Below are 12,858 nucleotides of genomic sequence, written 5' to 3' on the forward strand. Positions count from 1 at the left end.
GTACGGTGAGCAGGTAGTTATGGGAAATAGAATCCCAACAGAGTGAGACAAGACAGTGGGAAAATAAACAAGGCAATTTTAACACTGCTGCTATCATCACCACCGCTCATGGTTCAACTTTCCTTTTAGCGACTGGTAACCTAAAGTTTCACCCACCTGCTCCACTGCCATTGCTAATAGTGCTGGACAGGATCCAATAAGAAAATGTCCATAGCCTGCCGATTTAGCATGCTAACTGAAACTTAAAGTTTTACCCACAGACTGTATAAAATATGGACGTAGCATCCGTGACGTCACCCATCTGTTCCTGAGCACTGTTTTGAAGCCAATCGACGGCGGCAGCCATATTGGAAATGCGAAACTCAACCAGGCATAGTGTGGCGGAGTTTGAGCCTCCTAGCCAACAGATATGTGTTCCCGTCTGGGAGTCAAGTCAGTCATGTCCATATTTGGGCAAAAACTCTTAAACTTAATATGTTCTGAACCGTCGCGTTAGAAAAAAAACCACCCCCGTACAGTGTGTGCCGATAGAGAAGTTAGCTACGTAGAGCCAAGCCGTTTTTTGAACCAGGCTGTAAACCTGTGTATTAATGCTGCAAAGATTGTCTTTTTCTCATTCATGTCTATGTGGTTTCTGGTGTTTCTGCAGCCAGCCTCAAGCGGATTCTCGATGAATTGCAGTTTATAACACTTCCGCATGGGCTTCATAGTTTGAGACCGGAGGTTGCCGCTTGGTTTTACCTCACACTACGGTCTATGGTGTCAACAAGCAGAAGCAAAATGTGCCAGAATTCTTTTCTGCGGATTGATTTGACATGACGTGTGATCAGTTTGTTTCTGGTGTTGCTCATATTAGTAAAAGTTAATAATCGTTGTCAAGGGGTTTTGACCAATCAGAAACAAGCATCTTAACACAGCAGGAATATCAGTAAGTAATATTTTTCTATAACCCACTTATTAAAAGTAAGATAATACCAGGAGTAAAAGTAAACAAAAATTAAAGCCGCAAGTGGTGATGAACGGGCCCTCGCACACCTGCAGCCTACGCCGGCGCCTACCCTACGCCGGCGCCTACGCCGGCGCCTACGCCAAGTTTTTGGCAGATTGCCAAGAAAACCTCCAAACTTGACAGTGTGCCACGCCCACAATTTTAGTCTGAACAGAATTCCTTTAATCATTTTTACATTTTCACATTGAAATCTGTATGTACGTTGATGCACTGTCTGAAAGTCAGCATGGCCTGTTCTGGCCACTGCCTGATGATTTCTGGAGATATGGGCATTTGAAAGTCTTAAAAAAACATTTGTTTGGTTTATGTTGAGACTTTTTCTTTAATTTGAATGCAAAGTCATTTCGAGAAGTGTTTCCGCGGTTTTATAATTAGCATAACTGGGGCTCTGCTGAGTTTTCAGACAGGTGGACTTATTGTAGTTGTTTACCTCCGTCTAGGCTGACCACAAGTTAGATCGAGTCAACATTCCCAATATGGCCTCTGGCCTTGTTGAGCTTCAGAATGTCTCCTTAGAAACCAATGGATGGCGTTGCGGGGACTATGGACGTATTTTTTACACTCTATAATTAAAAAGTGAAAGAAACAGTTGGCAGTCTTGGAGTGTTAGAAAATGAGCGACATGCAGCTTTTAAGATATGTTTCAGTGAGATTTTAAGAAGGATTTAAAAGAAGAGAGCAACACTTTAAATACATCAAAACTCATCGCTCATTTCAAAAACAGAAAAAGTTTCAAATAAGTAATGCAAAAAACTTATGTATATGAGTCAGCTATTAGCTAAATTTTTATTCCATACATTGGTATCCACATTGCTATTGGTATTGGTATAGGTGCTGATTTTCACCATCAGTGCATCTCTAAGCATTACACTGCTTCTGTAAGTTGCCTTGAGTAGGATTTATCACATCATAAATTTTTTTGTGGTATGGATAATGAATGCACTTTACCGGTTTGTTTCACTATGTTTTAATCCAATTAAGCGACTGGAGGTTTGCCAATATGTAAATTCCTTGAATAAACAAATGTATTCCACATCAATAAATTCATATTTACAGGAAAGCAAACCATTTCTGACAAAATTAAACAGATAGTCGCTGAGCTGATCGAAGCCACTGAATTAGGTCTAAGGACTAATTGACAGTGAAATAACTTTGGTGAAATATGACACATTCAGTGCATGTTCATTGTGTAATGCTACACAGTGCTGGTGGCACGTAATGTGTTTTTAATTGCATTTATTTATGGGGATTTCAAGTCAGTCATTATGGTTTTGTGTGGCTATGCATACTGAGGTACCAGCACTAGTTCATTAGGAAGATACAGTATTTTAGGTGAACTGAATATAAAAGCAATGCAAAAGTCTTGAAAGGAAGCCAAACTTTACGATTCCTACTTCTTTTTTATGCCTTTGCCCTCCCTGTCTTCTTTCTTACATGTCTTTACAGAGACTTTCTCTGTTTTCTTTCTCTTCTCTCATCCCTCATGAAAATGTGGGAGTAGAGGGAGGTAGAGTGCACAGCCTAACCCGGCGCTGGTGAGCTCTTGCCCAAACAGGCTTCACACCCTGGCTTTGCCTTCCCTGTCCTCTTTCTAACAACTCTGTACGGACAACTCTGTCTGTTGGTGTAGCTATGATTTGGGGTGAGAGCTAACATGGCAAGGGTTGGTGCTAAAGCTAGTTCTGGGATAGTGCTAGTGCAAAACTCAGCTTGATTTTCCATAGGTTACCACAACAGAGCAATGTCATGATAACCCTGTCCCCAGTCCCTGATGTAAGCAGTTCTTCCTTATAGCCCAGCTACAAATTGGTACTACTCTGGAACAGTTTCTTTTTCTGGGCTCTGACAAGCAAAATAATTGATGAGATTTCGTAAGTACTACAGAAAATGTAGATGTATTATATGTATTGTAGCAGCCATCTGGACACTGTAGGGATGACGAGCCGATTTGGGAACATGTTGATCTTTAGTAAACGGTCACTGTCGGCCGTGACCACGCACAATCAATGTTTGACTGAATGAAGAACTTCTCCTGCCTGTCTCTCCTCTCTCTCGCTCGCTGTGAGATGTGAGTACTAACAGTAGCCCTGTTTGTTTGGGATTTCAACTTTCATGAGGACCGGTTTTGAATCAGTCACGATCATATGGTCGTGAACCAGCTGCGCTCCTGCATGTGAGCGGGGGTGTCGTTTTGGAGGAGCTCTGAGCAGCTCCGAGGGGAGGGGTTAGACGGAGTATTGAGGAAATGCTACATTCAAATTCGTGCTAGTTTTCCGTGGCTACCAACCCTAGCTTTAAGTGTCATCTTAGATGGCGATCCAGAAGGTTCAAGTGCAATTTGAGGTGGCTTAAGAGGGAGATATATTGGAGGAGGTCCTCCAATTTATACAAGAGGGGCTTCTCTGTTGCCTATCAGTATAGTAATCTCTCCAAGTCCAAATATTCTCCAAATCTTTTGAGCCATTGTTGGAATGAAGGACTCTATTATGACTTCCACATTTGGAAGATAAGGTGTTTAGCCAACAATGTGCATAAGGAAAGAATGTGTTGTAATAGCAAATGTAATTCACTGTATGAGTATACTGTATAAAATACAAGAGCAGTGAAAAAAAAGACTAGGCTTAATTTCCTGCCCTTTGCCTGAAGGGAGTTTGAGGCGGTAGTGTTTGGGTCATATATGGTAAAGAGTGTGACTTAAAAGCTTACTCCCTTTACCAAAAGACAACTGATTCAGCTCACAGGCAAATCTCTTGCAGTCTTTTCATTAAAGTATCTGAGAAGTTTAAAATCTCCCTCACTTTAACACGAGCACAAAGCAGGGGGAACGCCGAACAAAGCGACGAGAGCTGGATAGAATTACAGTGACCTCTGTTTCAACAACAGTCTGGTTAGAGGAAATTGTCAATAATCAAAGACGATATTAATTCATACTGAGACAGTACTTCAAAGTGCTGTGGCAGATTAGTCCTACAGAGCGCGGTAATGAAATTAAGAATAGGCCAGGGTATCATTGCACACAAACACACTCCCCCGGTCACATTCCATGTGTTCTGCAAGCCTCTCTAGGTCTTTAAGAGGCCTTTAACTGGGTTTATTAAAAACTCTCTGAAATGAAGAGCTGCAATGAGCCATTTATTGAGGGATGTTCTCCACCGTAAAGGTTAATAAGTTACTGACACATAATTATGCATCCTGTATTAGGAGGAGTGTCTCAGTAACGGCCAACTAAAGTGTGTGTGTGTGAGCGCGCTGTTGCTTGTGTCTGTGTTCTGTTATCTCTCTTTGTCTTATGTACCTCCCCTCAACTTCAGATAGTTCAATTGGCTCACTCATTTTATCTCTCGCAAACAAACACGCATTCAAACACACCAGAGCACCAAACGCAGAGACAGCTTCATCCAAGAGTATTTGAAATAATCATAACTGACAGTTTTAATAAGTGATAAGCGATGAGTCATTTTAAGCGTTATCCCTTCGAGTAAGCAGGATAACTTTGCTTACAAGATCAGATAATTTCATCTGAGGTGGAGGTAAATATACGACTAACACATTTAAGGATCAGATAAAAGTGATTACTAAATTATGCATCCTCATAAAAGTTTGATTACTCAAAGATTTATTATAATATATATATATATATATATAAATAAAGGTCTCTTTTTGTCCAAATAACCTTCAAAATAAAGGTTGTTAAAGAGACAGTGGATGGCTGGATTAAGAGGGCTGCTAACTTAGCTTGGGAGACTTAAAGCTGGGTTTGGTCGTCTCGGAAAACTAGCATGAATTTGAATGTAGCATTTCCTCATGGCTCTAAGTATTATAATACATGTAATACTGTAACAGCTCTTTAAACGTGTTCAGTGTAGATGTTCTTAATTCCTACAGTGTTGACAGTTAGTGAAGGCATCAGGAGACTAAAGTGTAGAGTGTGCAAGCTGGAGAGAGGAGAGACAAGAGGAGAAGTTCTTCATTCATTCAAACATTGATTGTTGCTTTGTTGGTTGGCGTGCTCACGGCCGACAGTGACCGGTTATTAAAGCTCAACGTGTTCATGAATCGGCTTGTCCGGATGGATGCTACAATACATATACATTTTCTGAAGGACTTACTGAATGTCATTAATTATTCTGCTTGTCAGAGCCCCGTGGTGAGAGCTTTTTAGACTCTGATCCGGACTACAGTCCTGAGCAAAGCACCTCATCGGGTCAGAGGGGACAGGCCGGCAGAGAGGCAGGGGACGTGAGAGCACGCCGGGGAAATGTAGGCGGGCAGAACGGCAGGACAGGATTTAATATGTTCAAAACTTTGGGACCCAAAAACGGTGATTGGTTGGTGATTTCCCAGGTTTACACCGACTGTAGATAGCAGCTTTTTTTCACTCTTTTTAAGGAACACAATATGTATTGATTGCCATCAGGACATAAACATAATTTCAACCAGTATGACAAAAAGTGTATCTAAATCTGACTACCAACCCCAGCTTTAAAGCTGCTGTTGGTAGGAATGGTGCAAAAAACTTTATTTTATTTCTGCTGGGTTTGGAGAAACGGTCATAATGCCCATCGGTACTCATCGTTAAGTGAAGTAATTTGAGACTTTTGCAAAATCTCTGCGTTTTCCAATGCCTTTCTATCAAGCAATGTTGTTATTATTACCCTTGTTCCCGTTATGACGGACCAATCATAGCTAACCTCCAATCCTCTGTCCTGATTGGTTAAGGTGCAGCCCCTACTACGTCCTCCAATTGGTTATGAGTCCGGCACTATTATGACTGCACACCGCAATCTGTGTTTGGGGGCTAAGGGGAAATTTGGTTGGGAGGGATAGTGTTGACATTCGAACGCCCTCCCTCTAAACAGATGTTTACTCTGTGACAGCACCTTAAAGCCCAGTAGTCTCTTTTGCTTTTCTGTTAATTAAAAGTCAGTAGTTACAAAAAGTGATCTTTAAAAGATCTTAAGGTAGGGTGACCATACGCCCCCATTTGATCAGGACCATCGTGCTTTTAGCTCTGTGACTTGTGTGCTGACAAATATCTATAAAACACTAACATGTCCCAGTTTTAAACACTCTCTGTCCAAGTTGAGATACCAAAACAATGCACCATGCTTGCAACACTGATCTGTCTGTATGTCAATCCATGTTGTTGTCAAGGCCATAGCTGTTTTAACCAAATCCCTAATGCACCACAAGTCAAAGTTCAATACTGATTCGTCTGTACATGTGTCAATCAATCACGGCGTGCAGCTGTTTCTCAGAGAGCCCAGCTTATCACACTGACAGGACCTGCTGCGAAACGTCAGGTAGGCTAGCTGTCAGGGAGAAAAGGAAGGCAGCGTTTTCCCAAAGAGCACCAGGATGTGACTCTCCTGGAGCTCTTAGGACAACACTGACCTCTGAGGCACTTTCTATGTTGCTGAGAGGTGCACTGATGAAAAAAATACAATTCTACCATGAGCTCATATATGTAGCAAGGATGTGGCAAAAGTTGTAATCACCTATGATTTCACCAAGATCCAGACCTTGGTAGAGAAAGTTGACAATATTAACTGTAAAATATCAGCTGTGATATCTCCCTCTGTCTATCTGCCTGCCTGCCTGCCTGCCTGCCTGCCTGCCTGCCTGCCTGCCTGCCTGCCTGCCTGCCTGCCTGCCTGCCTGCACACCTGCCTGCACACCTGCCTGCCTGCCTGCCTGCCTGACTGCCTGTCTGTCTTTCTCTTTCTCTCTCGACCCAGGCATTGATCAAAAAACACATCTTCACTACATTGACTGTGCTGCTAGATGTGTGCAGCTATAATAATTCTGCAGTGTTGAAATATTGTTGAACAGAGGTTTGCATATTTCTTAAAATGAACATGTTTTATTTGCAGATTTTACATGGTTAAAGGAAGTAATCATTCTAAATGACCTAGATAGGCTAAATATCATTGAAAATATAAAAAAATATATGTAATATTGGGGCACTGTTGGCTGTGTCTCTATGAAGGTTAGAATATATGGTCACCCTATACAGTATTACAGCCACCCATAAGCTTGAGGGCAAAAGCCATGCTGGTTGTTCTCTCCTGCTCCCAGTTTTTATGCTAGGCAAGGTGAGTCACCTCAGTGCTCCAGCTAACTACTCAATGCACAAACATGTGAGTGGTATTAATCTCCTCTTCTGGAAACAAACATAAAACATACAACTTAATCTTTGAAATGGTGTAAAAACTTCAGCAAACTCAATTAAATCTACTTGTTTAACTACACTTTCAATGCACCTCTCAATCTATTTCCTTCTCTCTTTTTTCCCCTCCCTCTCTTACCGTAGCACGCAGGAGTAGAGGCCAGCGTCCTGGAGGTCAGCCGGTCTGAACCAGATGGCGTCCTCCTCCTTGCTCATACGTATGCCGTCGAAAGAGATTGGCTCCTCGAAGTCACTGTGTCCCAGGCCAGAGCTGCGGTACCACATGAGGCTGAGGCCAACACTCTGCGCCTGGCTGTAGTTGGCCCGGATGTAACCATAGAACAGAGCACACTTCAGACGCACCGGCTCACCCTGCAGCACCCGGTACTTTAGGTAATCCACTGACCAGTCTGTACAGCCGTCCACTGCAGAGAAATCACAGACAGATAGGGACATTAATATATAGAAATGATTGGATTTATTGGAAAACACTCTCTTAAACAGCTTTATTAGCTAGACAATTTTCCACATATAGAAATTGGTCATCCATTGCTGCTTTACAATATGTATGAGCTTTAGGAGGTTTGCAATTTTACTGTGCAATGCCCATGGCAGACACGTCCCCTCTCCCCTCCTGCTTTCCCAACGCTGCTCAAACATTCAGGGCATGTGTTGCCACCTTGGCCTCTGCAGAGACAGCCCAGACACTCTCCTGCAATATGCAAACATGCAACTGCTGTAAAATGTGGGAGTGAACTGTAAAAATATCTCCAAAAATTATGTCAAGTAGGGCTCCTCCAAATGCTTAGGGTGCACAGTAAGCTCTGGTGCCACATAGTGCAAGGCTAGTTCATTAAGTGGGAATATGCCTGGAGCTCTGTGTACCTTGTCTAACAGTTCTGTGGACAGATATTCGTCCTTTGGGACAGTTTTTGTCTTAAGCTAACAGCCTAGCGATCTGTCATGCAACATACTAGAGGTACTCTGCTCCTAGTGGACTGAGAGCTTGGCCTTAATGTAGGTTAGTGTGCATACAGTAAAGGAGCTGATTGTGCAGAAAAAAATCAGAGAGTGGAAAGGGTAATATATATATATATATACATATATATATAAATATATATATCGCCCAGCTCTCCTGGTAGAGCTATAACAAAATGATTTAATTTGATGTCTTTATTTTTAACATGTAAAAGTAAAATAGAAAAATAACATACAAGTAGAAAAGAAGAAATAGTTATACAAAAGAAACAAAATCAATCAGTTCCATTAGCAAGCACTGAAACATTTTACTTTACATGTGCGAAAAAGGAGTAGGAAGAAGTTAAAACTCATCTAATCCTACCCCTTCATTCACTATTATCTGACATTATACTAGTGCACTCCCACAAGTCAAATCTTCATATTTACACCGACAATCAAAAGTAAACCCCTCGTGATTATCAACATTTGTCTTCCTCCTTGTACCTCATGAAAATCATTTCTTTATACCTCTTCTTGAACTGGATTATATTCAGACATTGCTGTAGCTCCATATTGAGTCTGTTCCAGCAGTTTTACACCACAGATTGAAATACAACAACTTCTCCTTGTGGTCCGAACACTCACCATCTTTAATCTTAACTTCCCTCTTAAGTTATAACCCCCCTCTCTTTCAAAGAATAATCTTTGAATATTTCTTGGCAAGATATTTTTCCTTGCCTTATACACAATTTGTGCAGTTTTAAAATCTACAAGGTCAAATAATTTCAATATCTTGTGTGTTCATGGAAATCAACATTGTGAACTATTCTGCAGAGGAGAAAACTGAGTTGAAAGGACGTTTGACAAAAATCAAAAGACTGTGGCACAGCCCCACAGGCTCCAGTTTCACCATGCTGATCCCCCTCAATTCCCAAGCTCCCCCAGAGGTTAACCTCTGACCGTCTATCATTCTCCGACTAATTAGCCCCCATTTGTTTATCCATCAGGTGTATACCAGGGAGTACATGAGTGTGCAAGTGTAACCAGAGACGCTGAGAGAGAGAGAGAGAGAGAGAGAGAGAGAGAGAGAGAGAGAGAGAGAGAGAGAGAGAGAGAGAGAGAGAGAGAGAGAGAGAGAGAGATGGTGATGGTGTGGTGAGATAAAGTAATAAGAACCCCACTGAGTGCCAGTCTGTGAGTGATACAGAGCCTCACAGGGACAGCTATGCTTGTAATTAATACTCTTAATTACCAGGGAAGTAATGTGTGCGTCTGCCTGTGTGTGTGCGTGTTTGCATGAGTGTGCATTCCCTATACGATTGGTTGTCTGCCTAATTATGTCTGCAAATTACCAGTAGGCTTAGCCACTTATGTGTGTATGTGTGCTTACATATGAAAGTGGGGGAGAAAGTGTGAGTGCATGTGTGTTTGTGTGTGTGTGTTGGGGGGGGGGTTGGGGGTTGTAATGTGCCAAAGCCTGTCTAATTATCACTGCTAATAATGAGAGCAGGGCCCCTATAGATGCGAACAGGCACACATGCACTCCTTGAAACTTTAGATTTGATTATGCAACTGTTAAGCATGTTAATGATGAAAAATATTAAAAACAGAAGACACTGTATTATTTGTGAATTGAGTTATGTGGTTACATTATTCATGTGTCACCTTAATGAAAGAAAAAAAGTGCAGTTTACTTTTATTTTTGTGGAAATTAGGGTAATTTACTTTGGTTATGTGCCTTCCTAGATTGAGTTTTCAGGCATTAAACACAGGATAATAACTGTATAAAAACTAGACCAATCCATTTTTTCCTTTTTGACATTCAAGTGAATTTCCACTGAAGGCAGCAGGTGAGTCCTCTGCCCTCTTTGCATATCAATCTGCTAATCAGCAGGGACAGCCAAGGCTTCATTCAGCCTTTCCTTTATTCACCCTCCACACCTTCAATGGAAATGACCTCTGCCGTGCTCTCACTCTCTCCATTTCTGCCCTTCACACCACAACAAAAACTGTTTTCTAACAAGCTCGTATTCTGATTCACAGTGACAGAAAACATTACATTCTAGCCTGTCATTTGCTTTCAACGTGCATATTTGTGGACAAGCTGTCCAAGTGACAAAATGCACAAGAGCAAACACACGGAAACAAAAAAACAAGAAACCCTTTCACTCCTGGAGGACCTCTGAATAGGACTTTTCTGATACTGTGGCCTTGAAACCTATCTGACACTTGGAAAGGAAGACTTTTAAGTAGACTTTCAAGACCACCAATACTACACATGTATAGATCAATAAAGGCGGCTAAGATCCAGGAGTGAGCAGTTAGCTTAGATCAGGTAGGTGTAAACAAGGAAAGACCGTTGAAGAACACAAGGTAATGCCACCTCCAGGCATATGAGATGTGTCTGGGCTGCTTTCGCCATTTTGGAGAGGGGTTCACCGCCATCTGATCCTGTGTTAAAACCATAGACTGTATAAGATATTGACGTAGGATCCGTGACGTCACCCATCTGTTTCTGAAGAGCTGTTTTGAGGCCAATCATCGGCGGCAACCATAGTGCTGCTGTCGAGCGATTGTGACCTAAAGAGGCGGGCTTTGAGCCTCCTAGCCAACAGCTACAGTGTTCCCGCAGTCAGCTGTGCCTCTCATTGGAAGACTCATAATCTCAATTTTTAGCAGGCAGTTTTTTGCACTTCCGCATTCGACTCATATTTTAAGACCGGAGGTTGCCGCTTGGTTAAATCACAGTCTGGACTATAAAAACGCACACTTTTCTGCAGCTTTTGCATGTAACAGTGAAATAAATCTCAAAATGTAACATCAGTGAATAGTATTCCCAGATTTAGAAGATGTTTTATGATATTTTACCCGTAGAGACGAATACAATTTTGTATACTACATTAAAATACATAAATAGACTTTATAATAGGAATGTTACTCTGAGTCTCTTGAAAAGATATTGAATATTGGTATTTTCAAAAACGCCTTCTTAATTGATTTATTATTATAATGTCATTAATTTTGCTATATAACCATCCTGGATCATAAATACATGTCTGCTGTTTTATAATTGTTTCAACTGTGGATAAACTTCCTGCTGTCATTAACTAACATTAATTAGGAGGAGTGGCTCCCCCTCTCCAATATGGCAGCAGCATTCAGAAGAATCAGAAGCCTTTATTGTCATTGTAGCTACAACGAAATTAATGTTTACACTCAAATCAGATGATGCACTCACTCACTCACTCACTCACTCACTCACTCACTCACTCACTCACTCACTCAAGGGCAAAAACAATACACACATTCAATCATTCAATACCGACAGGACATACCATAAAAAGCATTTAAAAAGTAAAGCGTTGCAGTGTAATAAATACATATAAAAAGTGTCTATGTGCAGCAAAGTGCGTAGTGTATACATAGTGTATTGATGTATTGCTCCATGAGCAACAGCAGCCCAGGTGACATGACCACGTGTTTCTTCATATCTTTTATTGTTGTTCGGTAGCTCTTAGCATTACTGGTAGGCATGTCACATATTTAATTTCAAATTCATTTAATTTTGTTATCAGTTAAATTACAAATTAAATTTCATAGAGCAAAGTTAGCTGCTGGACTGTTTCCAGTATGTTTATACTAAGCTAGCCACATATTCAGTTTCATAATAAATACTTAAAACTGTCAGTGACAAAGCAGATAATATTTTATGAGATAAACCGAGGCTTGTCATAACAAAAACTGTTCTAACAAGCTTATTTCCTGATTCAAAATAAAAGAGAACATTCTTCTAGGGAGCAGCGTGCATCTCATTTGCTTTCAACATGGAGATTTGTTGACAATCTGTCCGAGAACTGAATTCAAAATGCTTAAAATCAACACTTGCAAAAACAAAACAAGGAACTCTTTTATTCCTCACAGACCTCCCAATGGGACTTGTCTAATATGGTGGCCTTTTGTAGGAGGGGAAACCATATTTACGTCTGAAACTCAAAACGGTTTTATCAACTCAATTAGAGCCTGACATTTCCCACATCCCCACGCTGGGCCGGAAAATCAATGCTTCCCGCTGGAGGAATACTGCAGTCCTCACCTCTCACTCTTTTTCTCTGCTGACAGCACACACACGAACACACACACACACACACACACAAATACACACACACACACAGGAATATCTCCTTTTTTCCTCGTTGTACCTCTGGGACGTCACGCCTTTAGTAGCAATTCTGTTCAGCCGCTCTCGGACAAGAACATACAGTAAAGGATGTTCCCATATGGACACTTTCCCACGCAACTGTCAGACTGAGGGATTCTGGCCTCTGCTCCACTGAGTCTTACTGCAGCACTGTAAACTGCAGCACTCCTTCGCTGGCTACTGATGCCCTGTAACACTGCCACATGACATGATGGGTAAGATGTAGGTATGGTTGATGCAAGGGAAAAGCAAAGGGGGAGTGCCAAGCCATAAGCATTGTGCCTCCATAATAGATCAAGATAAAATTCAAATCAAAAACAGTCATGCACTTTAAGATAATTTACCAGACTATCACACGGCACAAATGGCACCCACAGCTAATATGAGGCCCTTTTTGTTGCTTAAACATGAAGTACATGCAGGGTACACACAGTGGTGGCAGAAGGTGGATTTGTGATGAGTGAAATTTGAGGGAACAAAAGTTACTATGGCAATGCACTCTTGTTATCCTGCTCCTGTGTC

The 12,858-nt window shown here is 41.4% G+C and overlaps 1 protein-coding gene across 2 annotated transcripts in view; it reads right to left on the reverse strand.

The window, feature by feature from the left end:
* The window catches only part of il1rapl1a (interleukin 1 receptor accessory protein-like 1a), a 479,938-nt gene that overhangs the window by 167,519 nt on the left and 299,561 nt on the right, over positions 1 to 12,858 (reverse strand). For both annotated transcript variants that reach the window (XM_034693769.1, XM_034693768.1), the window contains one exon: positions 7,318 to 7,603. In XM_034693769.1, coding sequence (XP_034549660.1) covers positions 7,318 to 7,603 — 286 coding nt within the window. The remainder of the gene's footprint in view (positions 1 to 7,317; positions 7,604 to 12,858) is intronic.

This window comes from Notolabrus celidotus, chromosome 10 (assembly GCF_009762535.1).
Source record: "Notolabrus celidotus isolate fNotCel1 chromosome 10, fNotCel1.pri, whole genome shotgun sequence".
NCBI classification, from domain to species: domain Eukaryota; kingdom Metazoa; phylum Chordata; class Actinopteri; order Labriformes; family Labridae; genus Notolabrus; species Notolabrus celidotus.